The sequence below is a fragment of the Oncorhynchus nerka genome, linkage group LG7 (genome assembly GCF_034236695.1).
Source record: "Oncorhynchus nerka isolate Pitt River linkage group LG7, Oner_Uvic_2.0, whole genome shotgun sequence".
NCBI classification, from domain to species: domain Eukaryota; kingdom Metazoa; phylum Chordata; class Actinopteri; order Salmoniformes; family Salmonidae; genus Oncorhynchus; species Oncorhynchus nerka.
In genome coordinates this window covers 54,732,316-54,747,834 of record NC_088402.1, presented here as the reverse complement: position 1 = coordinate 54,747,834, position 15,519 = coordinate 54,732,316, and the positions used below count along the sequence as shown (strand labels likewise).

Sequence of the window (15,519 nt, the reverse complement as noted above, 5' to 3'; positions counted from 1 at the left end):
CGTTCCCGTTAGCCAAGTCTACCTGGAAGAGCGCCTAAAACGTCCCCGTTAGCCAAGTCTATCTGGAAGAGCGCCTAAAACGTCCCCGTTAGCCAAGTCTATCTGGAAGAGCGCCTAAAACGTCCCCGTTAGCCAAGTCTATCTGGAAGAGTAAAACGTCCCGTTAGCCAAGTCTATCTGGAAGAGCGCCTAAAACGTCCCCGTTAGCCAAGTCTACCTAGAAGAGCGCCTAAAACGTCCCCGTTAGCCAAGTCTACCTAGAAGAGCGCCTAAAACGTTCCCGTTAGCCAAGTCTACCTAGAAGAGCGCCTAAAACGTCCCCGTTAGCCAAGTCTACCTAGAAGAGCGCCTAAAACATCCCCGTTAGCCAAGTCTACATAGAAGAGCGCCTAAAACGTCCCCGTTAGCCAAGTCTACCTAGAAGAGCGCCTAAAACGTCCCCGTTAGCCAAGTCTACCTAGAAGAGCGCCTAAAACGTTCCCGTTAGCCAAGTCTACCTGGAAGAGCGCCTAAAACGTCCCCGTTAGCCAAGTCTATCTGGAAGAGCGCCTAAAACGTCCCCGTTAGCCAAGTCTATCTGGAAGAGCACCTAAAACGTCCCCGTTAGCCAAGTCTATCTGGAAGAGCGCCTAAAACGTCCCCGTTAGCCAAGTCTACCTAGAAGAGCGCCTAAAACGTCCCCGTTAGCCAAGTCTATCTGGAAGAGCGCCTAAAACCTCCCCGTTAGCCAAGTCTACCTGGAAGAGCGCCTAAAACGACCCCGTTAGCCAAGTCTACCTAGAAGAGCTCCTAAAACGTCTCCGTTAGCCAAGTCTACCTAGAAGAGCGCCTAAAACGTCCCCGTTAGCCAAGTCTATCTAGAAGAGCGCCTAAAACGTCAGCCAAACCGTTAGCCAAACTCACATAGTGTTATTTACAAACACTTGTTCTCCCTCTGTGCTAAAAATTCCCAAATAACCTTCATTTATGGTTTGGGGAGGGTTATAAAAGTTTAAAGAGGAGCGACGTGGTCTAGAACAGTGGCTTAGCTTCAGAGGGCCAGTAGCTATGGCATTAGGTCTGAGTTCTTTTGCACTCACTGTAGCTATCTGTTTCTGAGTGAGTTAGCTACTAGCTGTTAGCTGGGTTATATTATTAGACTGTATGTTACAACATTCAGTTCCTAAGTTAGCTAGCTAATAGCACTGTTCTTTTGTACTCTATGTAGCCTATCTGCACCTGACTTAGCTAGCTGCTAGCTCGGTTATATTGTACTGTTTTGGATTAGCCTATATTGCAGCTCATTGTATGTACCTGTTTCTGAGTTAGCTACGTAGCTGGCTGCTGGACAGAAGCCAGGCATGTGGGCCAAATCACACACGATTATCCTCTTAACTACGATACTTCTCATTTCAATAAGAAAGGGTATCAGGAGTAATTAGAAATGCGTTTTTGCAAGCTATTCATTGACAGCCAAAATGTGTAATATCCTTTGCCTGAGCAGTAATTCTGCTATATAATTTGTTTCTCTTTTTACAATGAGAGAAAGTCGTCAATATCCAATGTTTTTTCTCATATTATTTCTTGAACATGGGGAAATTAGTTTTGGTTTAAGCCTTCCTCTTACAATCCTGGCCGACCCTCTGGCTGTTCATTTATTAACGTCTGGTGTGTGTGTGTGTGTGTGTGATGCGAGTATGTGTGAGGTCAATAGAGAGTCGGCCTCCTCATAATCCTGTAATCAAACCAGCTGCCACCACACCCCTCCCCCCCGTGTCAATATTCTCATTCTGCCTCCTTTCTCTCCTTTCTCACCTTTTCTTTCAGTAGCTCCATCAACCCCTCTCTCTCTCTCTCTCTCGCTCTCTTTCTCTCTCGCTCTCTCTCTCTCTCTCTCTCTCTCTCTCTCTCTCTCTCTTTCTCTCTCTCTCTCTCTCTCTCTCTCTCTCTCTCTCTCTTTCTCTGTTGTACTCCACAGTACCAAGCTCTTAGCCATGGGGGTCTTTTGTGGTTTCAAATTATATTATCTTTTTGATTATATTGTACTCCCATCATTGCTTTTATAGTAATACATTTGGTCAATCTGTGGAAAAGTAGTTTAATTATCCTTTGACAAGGGGATGATAAAAGGGAGGATAAATGTGCTCTTTGCACTGATAGACAATGTAAGTATGTGTGTGTGTGTGTGTGCGTGCGTGCGTTTGTGTGTGTGTGTGTGTGTGTGTGCACACTTGTATGTATGAGTGGGGGGCAGGGGAAGATTATGCACTTGCAAGACGGCGGCTCACGCTAAGTAAATATATGTATCTCTAGAGACTGACTTTGCAACCTCACGCCCCTCTCTCTCCTCCCCATCCCTCCCTTCTCCTCCTCTCTCTCAGACGGTATCCACAGCATCTCGGCCCAGTGCATCCTCCGAGTGCTCATCATCACAGAGGACATGTTGAGCAGCAGCGTGACGGTGCGCCTTCAAAACATGTCCCAGGACCACTTCCTGTCCCCTCTGCTTGGTCACTTCCTGGAGGGGGTGTCGGCAGTGCTGTCTGTACCTCCGGAGGACGTGTTTGTTTTCAACATCCAGCCGGACGGCGAGGCGGGGGGCATCCTGAATGTTAGTTTCACCGCGGCGCTGCCAGGGGGTCATTTCTTCCCCTCCGAAGCCCTAGAAGAGCAACTCTACCTCAACCGGCCTCGCCTCACCTCCCTGGCACAGATGGAGGTACGGGGAGGAGGAGAAACACACAGATCAGTCAGGAATATATATGCGAATAGACATTCGTCATTACACACTAACACACTAACACACTAATACACTACCACACTACCACACTAACACACTAACAGACTACCACACTAACACACTAAAACACTGACACACTACCACACTAACAGACTACCACACTAACACACTAACACACTAATACACTAACACACTAACACACTAATACAGTAACACACTAACACACTAACACACTAATACACTAATGCACTAACACACTAATGCAATAACACACTACCACACTAACACACTAATACACTAACACACTAATACACTAACACACTAATACAGTAACACACTAACATACTAACACACTAATACACGAATAAACTAATGCACTAACGCACTAATGCAATAACACACTACCACACTACCACACAAACACACTAACACACTAACAGACTACCACACTAACACACTAAAACACTGACACACTACCACACTAACAGACTACCACACTAACACACTAACACACTAACACACTAATACACTAATGCACTAACACACTAATGCAATAACACACTACCACACTAACACACTAATACACTAACACACTAATACAGTAACACACTAACATACTAACACACTAATACACGAATAAACTAATGCACTAACGCACTAATGCAATAACACACTACCACACTACCACACAAACACACTAACACACTAACAGACTACCACACTACCACACTAAAACACTGACACACTACCACACTAACAGACTACCACACTAACACACTAACACACTAATACACTAACACACTAACACACTAATACAGTAACACACTAACACACTAACACACTAATACACTAATGCACTAACGCACTAATGCAATAACACACTACCACACTAACACATTAATACACTAACACACTAATACACGAACACACTAATACACTAACACACTAATACACTAATGCACTAGCGCACTAATGCAATAACACACTACCACACTAACACACTAATACACTAACACACTAATACACTAACACACTAATACACTAATGCACTAGCGCACTAATGCAATAACACACTACCACACTAACACACTAATACACTAACACACTAATACACTAACACACTAACACACTAATACACTCACACACTAATACACTAACACACTAATACACTAACACACTAACACACTAACACACTAATACACTACCACACTAACACACTACCACACAAACACACTAATACACTAACAAACTAACACACTAACACACTAATACACTAACACACTAATACACTAACACACTAATACACTAACACACTAATACACTAACACACTAATACACTAACACACTAACACACTAATACATTACCACACTACCACACTACCACACAAACACACTAATACACTAACAAACTAACACACTAATACACTAACACACTAATGCACTAACACACTAACACACTACTACACTAATACATACCAACATATACAGTAGATGTAAGCACCTACTGTAATTAATCTACATGAACATAGTCTGTCCACCACTCTTTTTCACTCACTCCCTTTCCCACCCGTCCGTTGAAGAGAAACCATGATGTGTGTGTTGTAATGCAGGTGCTTCCTTTCGATGACAACGTGTGTCTGCGGGAGCCGTGTCAGAACTACATGAAGTGCGTCTCGGTGCTTCGCTTCAACAGCTCTGCTCCCTTCATCTCCTCTCCCTCCGTCCTGTTCCGGCCCATCCACCCCATCGCCGGGCTGCGCTGTCGCTGCCCCGCAGGCTTCACTGGGGACTACTGCGAGACGGAGATCAACCTGTGTTACTCCAACCCTTGTTTCAACGGAGGGGTGTGCGCTCGCAGGGAAGGAGGCTACACCTGCATCTGCAGAGAGGACTACACCGGTAGACTACACAGTTAATGGGTGTTTTGTCGCTGTTCGTGGGTGCGGGGGTGAGGGCCGGGGGTTGGTTGGGGTGGTTTGTCTGATTGGCTGTGTCTGTCTAACTGTGTGGTGTTTTGTTGTTGCTGTGTGTGAAACGTGTGTGTTTGTCCCAGTGAGTAGTAGTATATCCTCACATTCACAGGAATGCAGGACTACACGTGGTTTCCCATCTCTGCTCGTGTCCCCTGGGAATAGCTGCAATACAGTCTCAGGGTGGAAATGATGGAGAATAGATTTCATGCATATTTTAGAGGTGTTTCATGTCCTCTTTCATTCCAGATCAAAAAAAGCTTGAGGTGAGCCAGCACTTTTCTTTCATGAGTGAAGAGGAGAGAAAGAGAGAGAGAGAGAGAGAGACAGAGAGACAGAGAGACAGAGAGACAGAGAGAGAGAGATCCCGGGGGATGAAGAAAGAGAATTGCAAAGATAAAGAGAAAATAGAGACTGATGGGAAATAGAGAGGAGGGTTTTGATGATTTTCTGTATCGCCTGTGATGGTATGAGGAGTCGCTGAGTTGTTTCAAAGGACTGCAGACAACTAACACGGGCATTTAATATTGAGAGAGTGAAAGATGTCCAGGGAAATAATAAAAGAGGAAGGACAGGATCTACTTGGGGTAGAGAGCGATAAAGGAGAGAGGGAGAGATGGAGCAGGAGTAACACGAGGACATAAAGGCAGGGAGAGGAGGTAAGATAGAAAGAAGGAGAAAGGGCATCTGAGGCAGAGAGAGCGGAGCCAGGCAGAGAAAGGGAGAGAAGGGGAAGGGTGTAGAGAGGGAAAGAGAGAGGTAAGGAGGCGGAGAGAGAAAGAAGGATGTAGAGAGAGAGTAGGGAAGGAGGTAGAGAAATGGGGCGGGGGCAGAGAGAGACAGGGAGAAAGTGAGAGGGAAGGAGGTAGAGGGAGACAGAAGGACGGAGGTAGAGAGAGAGAGACTGCCTCTGTGTACCATGTGTGGGAGCAAAAGAAGGGGTAGGTTGAGGGGCCGTAGGGGGAGCGACGGCTTTGATGAATAAAACATCCTGTGAAGGAAGGGGCGTGAATGCATTAGTTGGAGAGAGAGAGAGAGAAAAGTAGATATACAGAGAGAATGAGGAAGAGAGGAGCGAGGAATAGAACACAGGGGGGAAGTAGAGCTCGGGAGAAACGGATCGATGCCAATAGGAAGATTGTTTTACGGATGTGCAGGAATAGGGATGAGGGAACGAGGGAGGAAGAGGGGAAGTCAGGATGGACTGGGGCGTGGGGAGAAGAAAAGAGGGAGAGGAGAGGGGGGAGGAGAGGAGAGCAGAAATAGTTTTCAGTTCTTCCGTGGAAAAGCGAGTTAGAGAGGCACCGATAGAATGGAGAGCATAAGTGCAATATGTTCACCTTAGGGAGAGCAATCGTACAGTAATTGCTCTTTATCCGTGTACGTCTGTGGAGAACATGAATGTAGGAGCTGATCTCTGCTCCCTATCTTTTTTTGAGTGGGCCGTCAGTGTGTTGAGTGAGTGCAGATTTGTACAGTAGAGAATGATAGGAGGGTCAGCAAAGTGAAAAGAATCTTCCGTTCTTTGCCGGGGTAGATGAAAGAGCTGATCTTAGCTCTGGTCTGTCTGTCTGTCTGTCTCACCAGACAAATAATTCATGATTATTAATGTCTGTTTATTTATTTTAATATTATTAAATCAGTGTTTGTGTGCTTGCGTGTGTTTGTGCGTGTGTGTGTGTGTGAGCGTGCATGTGTGAGAAAGATAGAGAGAAACATAATGTAATTTGGTGGTGGTGGTGTGTGGGTGTGTGTGTGTGTGTGTGTCCTGGGGGTGATTTGTAGTGTTGGTGTGTGTTTGGCAGGACCAGCTGGCAGTGAGTGCTGCTGCCTGGGGGTCCGGGGAATAGAAGCGAGGGAGGAAGGGGGGGGGGGGGGGAAGAGGGGTGAAAGCCGTTTAAACTCTTGATGCTTTTATGCGCAGAACCCTGGCATGTTTTAACGCCTTACCCATCATACCGGGGGGTGCAGTCAGTCAGTTTGTGCGCGTGTCCATTCGTGCGTGAGGAAACATACAGGGCACTCTGCAGTCTCGGCCACAAAGCACAATTGTCTGGCTAGTGGTTGTTTTTTTAAAACCAGTGCCGGTGGCTGCATTCACCCCAGTAGTGCCTCGACGCTGAACACAAACACGGTGCCAACCCCGAGACAACATCAGGCCCGCCCGTACAAAAGGCCTAGCCTGCAGGTTTAACATGATCAGCATGTCTCCATGGACCTCCGCAGGCTTGGAGGAGCAGTGTGTCTGCAGTTGAAGGCAGCTCATCCCCACACTGTGTTCATGCACCAGTTCATTGTCAGTGAGGACGGCTGGAGCAGTCTATGGCTCTGGCTGGGATGTTGTATTCGCTGGTTCTGTTTACGCGCGTATTAGGTTGTATTTGTGCTTATTGTCCTTTGTTTTTGCTTTTATGCCTGTTGTATGGTCCATATAGTTAGGATACTATGTGGACCACGCATACTTTAGGTTTCTGTATTTGCATTGATTGGGGCTGTCGTGTACAGTATTGTGTGTATGGTCTGTATGTATAGTAACCTGTGTCCCCCTCTCCTTCCCAGGCGAGCGGTGTGAGTGGGACAGGCGTCAGGGTCGCTGTGTCCCTGGGGTGTGTCGGAATGGGGGGACGTGCAGGGAGCTGTCTGGAGGGGGGTTCCGCTGTGAGTGCCCCGCAGGAGGGTGCGAGCGGCCCTACTGCACTGTCCCCGCACGCTCCTTCCCCCCCAAGTCCTTTGTCATGTTCCGAGGCCTCCGCCAGAGATTCCACCTCTCCATCTCTCTCACGTGAGGACTCAACGTCTTTCTCTTTTTCTCTTTCTTCTCCCGTCGCCCCCCCTCTCTCTCTCTCTGTCTCTCTCTGTCTCTCTCTGTCTCTCTCTCTCTCTCTCTCTCTCTGTCTGTCTTGTCTCTTCACTCTCTCTGTCTCTCTCTCTCTGTCTTTTCTCTTCACTCTCTCTGTCTCTCTCTTTTCTCTTCCCTCTCTCTCTCTCTGTCTGTCTTTTCTCTTCACTCTCTCTGTCTCTCTCTTTTCTCTTCCCTCTCTCTCTCTCTCTGTCTCTCTCTCTCTCTCTCTCTGTCTCTCTCTTTTTTCTTCCCTCTCTCTCTCTCTGTCTGTCTTTTCTCTTCACTCTCTCTCACTTTTCTCTTCACTCTCTCTCTCTCTCTTTTCTCTTCCCTCTCTTTCTCTCTGTCTCTTTTCTATTCCCTCTCTCTCTTTTTTCTCTTCAGTCTATATGTCTCTCTTTTCTCTTCAGTCTATATGTCTCTCTTTTCTCTTCAGTCTATATGTCTCTCTTTTCTCTTCAGTCTATATGTCTCTCTTTTCTCTTCAGTCTATTTGTCTCTTTGTTTTCTCTTCACTCTCTATCTCTCTCTCTTTTCTCTTCAGTCTCTATCTGTCTTTCTTTTCTTTTCAATTTCTCTCCATCACTCTCTCTCTGTCTCTTTGTTTTCTCCTCACTCTCTCTCTCTGTCTCTTTGTTTTCTCATCACTCTCTCTCTCTCTGTCTCTTTGTTTTCTCATCACTCTCTCTCTCTGTCTCTTTGTTTTCTCATCACTCTCTATCTCTCTCTCTTTTCTCTTCAGTCTCTATCTGTCTTTCTTTTCTTTTCAATTTCTCTCCATCACTCTCTCTCTGTCTCTTTGTTTTCTCCTCACTCTCTCTCTCTGTCTCTTTGTTTTCTCATCACTCTCTCTCTCTCTGTCTCTTTGTTTTCTCATCACTCTCTCTCTGTCTCTTTGTTTTCTCCTCACTCTCTCTCTCTGTCTCTTTGTTTTCTCATCACTCTCTCTCTCTCTGTCTCTTTGTTTTCTCATCACTCTCTCTCTGTCTCTTTGTTTTCTCATCACTCTCTCTCTGTCTCTTTGTTTTCTCATCACTCTCTCTCTCTCTGTCTCTTTGTTTTCTCATCACTCTCTCACTCTCACTCTTTCTCAAATTCCTGCTCTTTCTTTAATCTGTCCTGGCCCCTTGGCGTGTTCTGATTGGTCAGAGGGTGGTTGCTAGGGAGAAGTGGTCATAAATGTGATTTACATTGGATTCATTTAAGCGACGCTCTTATCCAGAGCGACTTACAGTAGCGAGCGCGGACACTTTCGTACTTGTTCGTACTGATCTCAGGTGTAACTAAATCCTATGACTCAGAGGTCCACTGGAACGGATATTTTATCATATACTACTATTATATACTACTACTATATATGACTATTATATACTACTATTATATACGACTATTATATACTACTATTATATACGACTATTATATACTACTATTATATACTACTATATTCTAGCACACACTCATATAGCCTTGCAGTAGAGATTTGCAGTGGAGTGACACTTACAGTCTTATACGGTACCACGTGTAGAGCACAGTGTAGTAGAGCTATGTAACACCGGGGGGGGGGGGGGGGGCTGACACCACATCATCCCAGGGGTGGATGTGCGAGGGATGGCTTTAACTCACAGCGCCCTGGCATGGCGGTGGTGTGTTACAGCTTCGCCACCCTGGAGAGCAGTGGCCTCCTCTTCTACAATGGACGCTTCAACGAGAAACACGACTTCCTGGCTCTGGAGATCCTGGAGGGCCAGGTGGTGCTCAAGTACTCCACAGGTGGGTGTATATCTGTGTGTGTGTGTGTGTCCAACCTGTATAATGGTAGGTGAAACCCTGGTTTTGAGTGAGACCTCTGACCTATCTGTCCCCAGGTGAATCGTCCACTCAGGTGAGCCCCTTCCTACCTGGGGGCGTAGCCGATGGCAACTGGCACACTGTCCACATCCACTACTACAACAAGGTGAGTCTCAGTGTGTGTGGTGTGTGTGTGTGTGTGTGTGTCTGTGTCTCTGCTGCACATGCACTTGTTTACATTTTCTTCGCTTCTCCACTTTCTGTCAGCCCCCCCCGCCATCTTAGTCCAGGCACAGTGGCCGCGTTCCTTCGTGTGTCAAGCTGTCGTCCCCTCTCTCAAATCAAATCCTTTCTGAGCCTAGACCAACAGCGAAACGCTCGCTTCCCAACAACGCCGAGAGAAACGTAGAAAAAAGAATAGAACAAACAATAACACAAGGAATAAATACACACAGGAATGTAAAACAAGTTAAGATCAGAAAATAAAATACAAACACACAATATAGCAGAATTGGTCAGGAGGTGGTGAAAAGGCTGCTCTCCCCTGCAGCGCCGTCGTAGACACCTCCGACAACACACTCGTCTGTGTACTGTGTTTCACTATCTCTCTGTTGTTTCAGCACAAGCAGCAAGAGTACAGCAGGGTGTTTTGGGCTATGTGTGTGTGTGTTCTGTGTGTGTGTGTTATATTTCACTGTCCCTGTCTTTGCCCCAGCCCAAGCGCAGTGTGAGCGGGGAGGCTCAGGGTCCGTCTGATGAGAAGGTAGCGGTGGTCAGTGTGGATGACTGTGACACGGCCGTGTCGCTGCGCTTCGGAACACAGCTCGGCAACTACAGCTGTGCTGCTCAGGGCAAGCAGACCAGCTCCAAGAAGTGAGTCTCTCTCTCTCTCTCTCTCTCTCTCTCTCTCTCTCTCTCTCTCTCATACACACACAGACACACAGACACACACACACACAGACACACAGACACACACGTGCAGTGGGGCAAAAAAGTATTTAGTCAGCCACCAATTGTGCAAGTTCTCCCACTTAAAAAGATGAGAGAGGCCTGTAATTTTCATCATAGGTACACTTCAAATATGACAGACAAAATGAGGGAAAAAAAATCCAGAAAATCATTTTTAATTTATTTATTTGCAAATTATGGTGGAAAATAAGTATTTGGTCACCTACAAACAAGCAAGATTTCTGGCTCTCACAGACCTGTAACTTCTTCTTTAAGAGTTTCCTCTGTCCTCCACTCGTTACCTGTATGAATGGCACCTGTTTGAACTTGTTATCAGTATAAAAGACACCTGTCCACAACCTCAAACAGTCTCAAACTGACTTGCAAGTAACTGTATGCTTCACTTGCAAGTCAGTGTCAGGGTTGCCACTTAAGCCTCTTCTTCCTGTCTAGACTTGACAAGTCACCACTTCACTGCTGCTGTGCTCTGTAAGTCCTGAGGAAAGTACAAGGGCAACATCTAATAATGCTGTGCTCTTCTCTTCCATCTGTCTCTCTCTCTCTCTCTCTCTCTCTCTCTCTCATTCTCTCTCTCTCTCTCTCTCTCTCTCTCATTCTCTCTCTCTCTCTCTCTCTCTCTCTCTCTCTCTCCCTCTCATTCTCTCTCTCTCATTCTCTCTCTCTCTCTCTCTCTCTCTCTCTCTCTCTCTCTCTCTCTCTCTCTCTCTCTCTCTCTCTCTCTCTCTCTCTCTCTCCCTCTCATTCTCTCTCTCTCTCTCTCTCTCTCTCTCTCTCTCTCTCCCTCTCCCTCTCATTCTCTCTCTCTCTCTCTCTCTCTCTCTCTCTCTCTCTCGCTCTCTCTCTCTCTCTCTCTCCATTTCTCCTCCTCAGATCTCTGGATCTCACCGGTCCCTTGTTTTTGGGCGGAGTGCCCAACACGCCAGATAATTTTCCGTTCCACACCCGAGAGTTTATCGGCTGTATGAAAGACCTCCACATCGACAACAGTCTTTTGGACCTGGCTGGATACATCGCTAACAACGGAACCCTAGCCGGTCTGTATGGTTGTTCCACACTGTGAGGTCATTCCTAACATTCACCTCATTAAAGTGTCATCTTAGTCATGCATTGCCGAAGTGAAAATGCTACTGAAGTGGAAATTAGGATTCACCTCTGATGTACAGGAAGCTTGTTTAACGTGGTTGTCTTCTCCGGTTCTGTTAGGCTGCAGTGCCAAGTCGCCCTTCTGTAAATCCAACCCGTGTCAGAATGGAGGAACTTGCCGAGTGAGTTGGGAGACATTCTCATGTGACTGCCCCCTAGGTTTTGGAGGGAAGGACTGCAGCCATGGTGAGAAACACACTGAAACTTATCGAGATTCCTTAAAAACATGCCACTTCGATGCAGCTATGACCGTAATTGACTTTTTCGTAGCAGGTTAGGAGAATTAACCTAGCAGGTTAGGAGAATTAACCTAGAAGGAAGGTTAGGAGAATTAACCTAGCAGGTTAGGAGAATTAACCTAGAAGGAAGCCATTCCAATGATTCCACTCCAGATGTCACCACAAGCCCATCCTCCCCAATTGAAGTGCCACCAACCTCCTGTGATGAACACCTACAGTACACTCACACATCTCACTGACTCTAGTCCTTCTCCCCCCACCCCTAAAGTGATGCCCCACCCACATCGTTTCCTGGGAAACAGTGCCCTCTGGTGGGACCTGAAGAATGACGTGACCATCTCCACTCCCTGGTACCTGGGGCTGGTGTTTAGGACACGGGCCAGGGAGGGCACCCTGCTGCAGGCACAGGCCGGACAGTACACCAGCCTGGTCTTCCAGGTCTCTACACGCCTGTGCTGCCTTACCTGCACTAGTTTATCTCTGTCTGTCTGTCTGTCTGTCTGTCTGTCTGTCTGTCTGTCTGTCTGTCTGTCTGTCTGTCTGCCTGCCTGCCTGCCTGCTTGCCTGCCTGCCTGCCTGCCTGTCTGTCTGTCTGTCTGTCTGTCTGTCTGTCTGTCTGTCTGTCTGTCTGTCTGTCTGTCTGTCTGCCCGTCCGTCTGTCTGTCTGTCCGTCCGTCTGCCCGCCTGTCTGTCCGTCTGTCTGCCTGTCTGTCCGTCTGTCCGTCTGTCTGCCTGTTCGTCAGTTTGTTGTAGTAATACCAACCTGCAGGGGGGACTCCAAACCATGCTATGTTAATACAGAGTGTGCATCTACATGTGGGTCACTCTGTGTATTCACCAATGTACCTGTGTTGCCGCGGCAGCTGGTGAGCGGTCAGCTGGTGTTCTCAGTGACCAAGGGGTCGACGCGGCCGGTGCGTCTGCGTCTGGACCAGGTGCAGGTGAGCGATGGGCGCTGGCACGACCTGCAGCTGGAGCTCCGAGACGTCCGCAGCGGGAGGGAGACGCGCTACGTGGCTACTGTCCGCCTCGACTTCGGCCTCTTCCAGGTGAGAGTCCCACATTGTCCCTACTCACTGCTCTGAAATCAGATTTAATGGGTGATGCTTCATTTGGGGGAGGGGTAAACTGATCCTGGGTCTGCGCCTAAGGGTGGCACAATAAGGCCCTATCGCTCTTTGCAGCGCAGACGTCTCAATGCAAATCTGAACCTCCAATCTGGCCCTGTAATCCTGTAGGTCATTAATCCCAACATCCAATTCTAAAGCCAGCGTACTGGCTCTCTGCCTGGCTATGCTCTGTCTGCCCACTGCTGGTATTAAAACCTGGGTTTTGTCAATATTGACTCCAATGTACCACCCCACACACACACTTTTTGTGCTCTTTTATGGGCTCTCCTGTGCTCGTCACTTGCCTTCTATCAAATCATTTTGTGTCTGTCACTCTTTCTGTCCCTGAACCTGTCCAGCCCTTTCTGTCTATTCTGTTCTTTTCTCTCACTTATTCAGTCTTTTCTCCCTCTCTTTCTCTAACTACATCTAGTTGTAAGCACTGACTGTCATTCTGAATAAGAGCGTCTGTAAACGGACTGACTGATCCCTCATCTCTCTCTCTCTCTCTCTCTCTCTCTCTCTCTCTCTCTCTCTCTCTCTCTCTCTCTCTCTCTCTCTCATCCCTCTCCTCTCTCTCTCTATCTCTCTCTCTCTCTCCCTCTCTCTCTCCCTCTCTATTTATCTCTCCCTCTCTCTCTCTCTCTCTCTCCCTCTCTCTCTCCCTCTCTATTTATCTCTCTCTCTCTCTCCCTCTCTCTTTTTCTCTCTCTCTCTCTCCCTCTCTCTCTCCCTCTCTATTTATCTCTCTCTCTTCCCTGTCTCCCAGGGCACAGTGATAGTGGGGAATGAGATCCATGGGCTGAAGGTGAAACACCTCCATGTGGGCGGAGTCCTGGGCTCGGGGGAGGTGCAGAATGGGATACGGGGCTGCGTCCAGGTATCTTAACCACTGTCCACAATTATTTTTGGGACTCATATAGACTTTTTGTGTTAGCATGTATGGTATAATGGTCTATGCTCTTACAAGATTCTGTTTGACACCCATTTCGTCTGTGTTGTCAGGGGGTTCGTTTGGGGGTACGACCGGACGCCCCGCTCCTGCCCCGCCCCTCCAAGGCTGTCAAAGTGGAGACGGGCTGTAGCGTCGGCAACCCCTGTGTCTCCTCCCCCTGCCCGCCCTACAGCCGCTGTAGTGATGATTGGGAACGCCACACCTGTCTCTGCGAACCAGGTAAGATACTTCAGGAGGGAGTTTGTGAGCGAGAGTGTGCGCGTGTCTGTGTCTGTGCAGGCATTTGGCATTTGTGAAAGGACCTCATCTAATCCCTCTATCGGCAAATTGTACAAAACTACAAAGTGAGACGACTTAAAAGGGAAAGAACATTTGCTAGAAGGTGTGATGAAGAAAGAGCGGGGGGGGGGGGTGGGAGAACAAGAGAGGGAGAGAGAGAGAGGAAGCAATGAGCGCCGTGGGGGAGGGGGGAATGGTGAAGCTCAGAAATCCCTTCAGCGCCATCTAACACAAACCTCCCTGTTTGCGCAGTGTGGCAACAAAGCGATATAGTCAAACACAGTGCACACGCAAGTGGGTTTGTCGGAGATGGCTGAGACGGCGCTGCAGTGGATACGTACCGCAGCGATGGCTTTCATTAGCCAAATGAGCATTAAAGATCGAAACAGGCCAATGGGTGTCAGGGGGAGACAAATCAAAGTTTCATCATACCAGAGGTGCTCTGAATAATTCCCTCTCATCTTTGGCTGTGAGCCAGTGCAATGGCAGTACGGTGGCACTGCAGCGCCTGTTGAATTAGCTCAATGGCTCCGGCTCACACACCGGAGAACATTTACAGCACTGTTCACACGCTATGTACTATACAGACACACAAACACCGGAGAACATTTACAGCACTGTTCACACGCTATGTACTATACAGACACACACACACGCTATGTACTATACAGACACACACACACGCTATGTACTATACAGACACACACACACGCTATGTACTATACAGACACACGCACACGCATGCACACGCACGCACACACACACACACGCACACACACGCACGCACGTGCACGCACGCACGCACGCGCACACACACACACACACACACACACACACACACACACACACACACACACACACACACACACAGGGCACTGACACAAGGACATCTGCTGTCAGCGTGGTGCTGTGTGAGGCGGCTAGTGTGTGTGTGTGTGAATGTGTGTGTGTGTGTGTGTGTTTGCGTGTTACCATGCACAGGATAATTAGGCGCAATAAAAATGTGTTTCTTTCGACAGATTCAGTTGTATCGACCTAGAGCCACTGTGATGGCTAGGGGGTAAAAGCTACACCCCTCCATAGTCAGAGAACACGTGAACCATTTCCCAAAATGCAGACTTTAAGACTCCAGTAGTTTCCCGTCGCCAGGACAGTGTCATTGTGTGCACTTGTATGCGACCAAGGCCAACGTCTCCGTCTTTTGTCCGTTTCTTGGTATCCTTACATGGTCGAGTTCAAGGACGTGGTGTAATAGGAGCAGGAGTCTTTGCCAGGGACTTCTTTTTGAAGACACCTCTCACCTGGTTCTATGGGGAGATTCTTTTCCACTCTTCTATCTGGTGTACCAAAAAAAAATGGTGTCAGAAGAGCTCTATTGGGACGATGGCCGCTTAATATTGAGTTCCTTGATGCACTGATATCGTCAGAAATATCAGTGCCTAGAAAACAAACAGCGAAACACCATGGATTTTGCGGGCTGTATGTATGGCTCTGTGGTTTTGCTGT

At 47.6% G+C, this 15,519-nt stretch overlaps 1 protein-coding gene across 1 annotated transcript in view; it reads left to right on the top strand.

Annotated features, from left to right (window-relative positions):
- Positions 1–15,519, top strand: part of LOC115132606 (cadherin EGF LAG seven-pass G-type receptor 3-like) — a 47,120-nt gene that overhangs the window by 11,688 nt on the left and 19,913 nt on the right. Inside the window, 12 exon segments of the mRNA XM_065020631.1 lie at positions 2,361–2,698; positions 4,330–4,618; positions 7,249–7,471; positions 9,186–9,301; positions 9,397–9,497; positions 10,035–10,192; positions 11,159–11,322; positions 11,492–11,617; positions 11,939–12,108; positions 12,534–12,719; positions 13,549–13,659; positions 13,785–13,953. Of these exon segments, the coding sequence (XP_064876703.1) occupies positions 2,361–2,698; positions 4,330–4,618; positions 7,249–7,471; positions 9,186–9,301; positions 9,397–9,497; positions 10,035–10,192; positions 11,159–11,322; positions 11,492–11,617; positions 11,939–12,108; positions 12,534–12,719; positions 13,549–13,659; positions 13,785–13,953 (2,151 nt within the window).